Source organism: Sphaeroforma arctica, assembly GCF_001186125.1.
Source record: "Sphaeroforma arctica JP610 unplaced genomic scaffold supercont1.315, whole genome shotgun sequence".
Classification (NCBI taxonomy): domain Eukaryota; class Ichthyosporea; order Ichthyophonida; genus Sphaeroforma; species Sphaeroforma arctica.
In genome coordinates this window covers 67928-71440 of record NW_014040243.1, presented here as the reverse complement: position 1 = coordinate 71440, position 3513 = coordinate 67928, and the positions used below count along the sequence as shown (strand labels likewise).

Here is a 3513-nt window from a genome sequence, read left to right as displayed (position 1 = left end):
ATATATATATATATATGTATACGTCGTTTGACTGTATGGAGGTATGGAAGTATATACGAGATACGCACAGCTGTGGATCAAGTATCATGGGCGTGCGGAGTCCATATTCAGATACACAAGGACATATAAATGTACAAAAGCCTGTGTACACACGTACACATACAGTCAACCACTGGTGGTAAAAAAGGGTTGTCTTCGATCTGAGCGGTCACGGAAAATTCACAAGCACACTTCTCCGGCTGGTGTGATACTCTACTGATAGTGTCTCTATTGCTATGTCGTATGCAACTGCACGCGACTGCAGAGGATGCTTGAAAACAACTAAGGTAACACTCACGGCATCTCAGTACACAAATGAACGAACTATGCATTAGCAAGTTTGAAACATGATGTACAATAGTGCATAACAAATGCCACGCAGGCGTGTTGCAGGAAAGGTCTCAACACTAAGCCCTAGACGCCAGCCGTTTCAGACCACATACGTGCGAGCACATCTTCATGACAGCCACTTCTCGCTGCAATGCAATCTGCACCATAGGCCTTAATTTAAACCTGAGAGACGTGGGGGGGTTAGGGTTTTCAAGGTTTTAGGGTTTTAGTTGAGGATGTCGAGGTTGCATTAGCATGGGTGTTCGGGTCGCTCAACCAGAATAGGACTGAATCGGATTATCGATTGTACCCCACACACACGTATGTACTGTTGTTTGCTTTCTAATGCTCAAATACAGAGTGTACTGGAAGAGGGGCCTTTACAGATTGCGGAGAATTGAAGTGAACGGACTAATGAAAGAAACAGGCCACAAGACACAGCGCATGGATACAGCCAACCCCCAGTGAGATGGGCCAGGCTTATACTCGGACGACTACCGAGCAAATGGGCTGTTGTAGAGAGAGAGACGAAACTGGCACAGTATAAATAATAACTGTTTGGGTAAGCCGTCGCAAACGTATCGTGTTGTATCACTTCCACAGATATAATGAACACAGTATAAATAATAACTGTCTGGGTAAGCCATCGCAAACGTATCACGTCACATCACTTCTACAGATATAATAAAATCTACAGCATGCACGCTCGTTATGGGCGCCGTTTGCGTTTCAATGCGCTGACTGACTCGGGTGCTGAATGAGAGAAGTTTACATATCACTAATCCAATCGCACACGGTTCACGAACGCCCGAGAAGCGGAGGTGAATGTATCACGCGAGGGGTATTGTATGGATCCCCGGGCTGGAGCTAACTAAACCAGCTTAATATACGACACGATATGCGACACAATATACGACCACAGGAGTCAGTTTGCTACACGCTGCTCATGCTGCACATAAATGCCATCTATCGATACCACAAACCTCATACCGTATGGTATAAGCGACCTATACACTGTATTTGCTACGCAACCAGACACTACTCATCAAGCACCGCACTACCTTCCCCAACAGTACGCTCACAGGCGTTGCTAGGCAAGAACGCACTTACTTTTTCCTCTCAATGATTTTGACGGCAAAGGTTTGGGAAGGGTCGCTTATCCGTGTGCATTTGTTGACTGTGCCAAACGCACCGCTACGCATGTTAAAAGTTGCGAATGAGCGCACAAAAGCGTTAGCAGAGCTGATAGGGTTTCCACAGGATAGGCAAATGTACAACTCGGGCGATTACTATTGTGGAGAATGCGTCGGTGCACAGATACACCAACACGAACAACCGTAGAAGACACCACTACGCAGTTATGAGCATCACGAACCATAGTGACGGAGGTTTCGGTGCACACACACACACACATATATATATATAGATATAGATATAGTATATATATATATATATATACATACATATATATAATAATATATATTATATATATATATATATATAGATATAGATATTATATATATATATATATACATACATATATATATATATATATATTAGAGACCTACAGGTGAGGGAGTAGCGCTCCTATTTTCAATTTCTATGCTGTACCGAAGATGTAGATGTGGACATGAATTTCGCTGGGATGATGTACGCAAAAAGAGTGGCCCCCTCATATCGAAAACGCAGGTGTATTTTCAAAAAACCAAAAAACGAACGAACATCACAATCCCAAAAATATCAGGAACGGCCGTTTCAAATCCGTGGACCTCATTTTTTGGTACATCGTCCCCCTAATTTTGGGGAGCGATTTCGGTGTAGATGCACTGAGAGCTACAGAATCACCAGAGACATACACAGCCGTGCGTACCTGCCGAGGATGTCCCCTCGTTTGTAAACCTCCTCAAACCTCTGCGAGGGTACCGGGGAGTAGTTTTCCGGTATGACCAACTCCTCTTCACCGGTCCTTTTTGTACTGTCCAGGTCACTCACTTTTGGGGCCTTCACGGCCTTAACGGACCCGTTCGGTGAGATGTTATTATTATTTGCGCTAATTCGCTTCGTGAGTATATTGATCTGACCGCTATTAAGTTTCTTACCAATACCATTACTGTTGTAACTATATTTACTACCCGGCGCAGGCTGATTATTCATACCGTTACCGTTACCACCCTTGTTATTCTCACCCCCGCTATTACCACCTATACTATTACTACCGCCACTCCCCCTAGGAGTGTCCGTAGGGCTAACACCCTTTCTGGGCGGGAGAGGGGGTACAAGTCTATTTGGAGCGTTTCCATCGCTATCATAGTAGCTGCGTGGTGAGTGCACATTGCCTCCCTGTCCTGTGCTGTTGGTAGTATGTGCCGGTCCTTGTGCGTGAGAGTTGGGTCTCGGAGGTGCTCGTGGGCCTGAGCTCTGGGTGGAGCATCCACTTCCCTGTCGAGTGATGTTGACATTGGTAGAAACCAATGGTTGGGTGAGAAACGGGGTTGCAGACACGAGACTGCATTCGGAATACTCTTTACACATATAGGATGTAGAGATATTGATTATTACCTACCTCGCCATTCTATAGCGGATGTCAGATTAATCCGTTACAAGATATATTCAATAAGGGATAAAATAAGTTCAGCCGTTTGTTATCAGAAGGGGAAGAGTTGCCGGTTTGGAGAAAACTTGCGCGTCCGGTTGGCAATATAGCAAACACAAGTTTCATCATACAAAGTTTAGCAAAAAAACAACTGCGTGAACATTTTTATCCCTTGACATTTTATTAGAGATAAAGAATGTGCAGATATATTCTCGTACACGTTGTGCATAGAAAAACGTACGTTTACATTTGAATATTATAATACAAATATAGTAGGCATAGAAGTCCTTAATACAAAAAATATACGTTACATGCTCATAATAATACATTCACAAGTTTATAGGTTTATGTGTATAAGGTTTACGATTGCACAGAATTACATATTGTTATATTTACTATATATATATATTTATTTATATATATATATATATATATATATATATATATATATATATATATATATATATATATATATATATATATATATATATATATATATATATATATATATATATATATATATATATATATATAGTATATATATAGTACTA

At 41.6% G+C, this 3513-nt stretch overlaps 1 protein-coding gene across 1 annotated transcript; it reads right to left on the bottom strand.

The window, feature by feature from the left end:
* Positions 1-446: 446 nt before the first annotated feature.
* Positions 447-2828, bottom strand: SARC_05120 (hypothetical protein; the record flags this gene model as incomplete). The annotated part of the gene is made up of 4 exons (XM_014301028.1): positions 447-552; positions 1480-1563; positions 2240-2626; positions 2701-2828. 4 exons carry the CDS (start codon positions 2826-2828, stop codon positions 447-449), a joined length of 705 nt encoding a protein of 234 aa, XP_014156503.1.
* Positions 2829-3513: the final 685 nt, after the last annotated feature.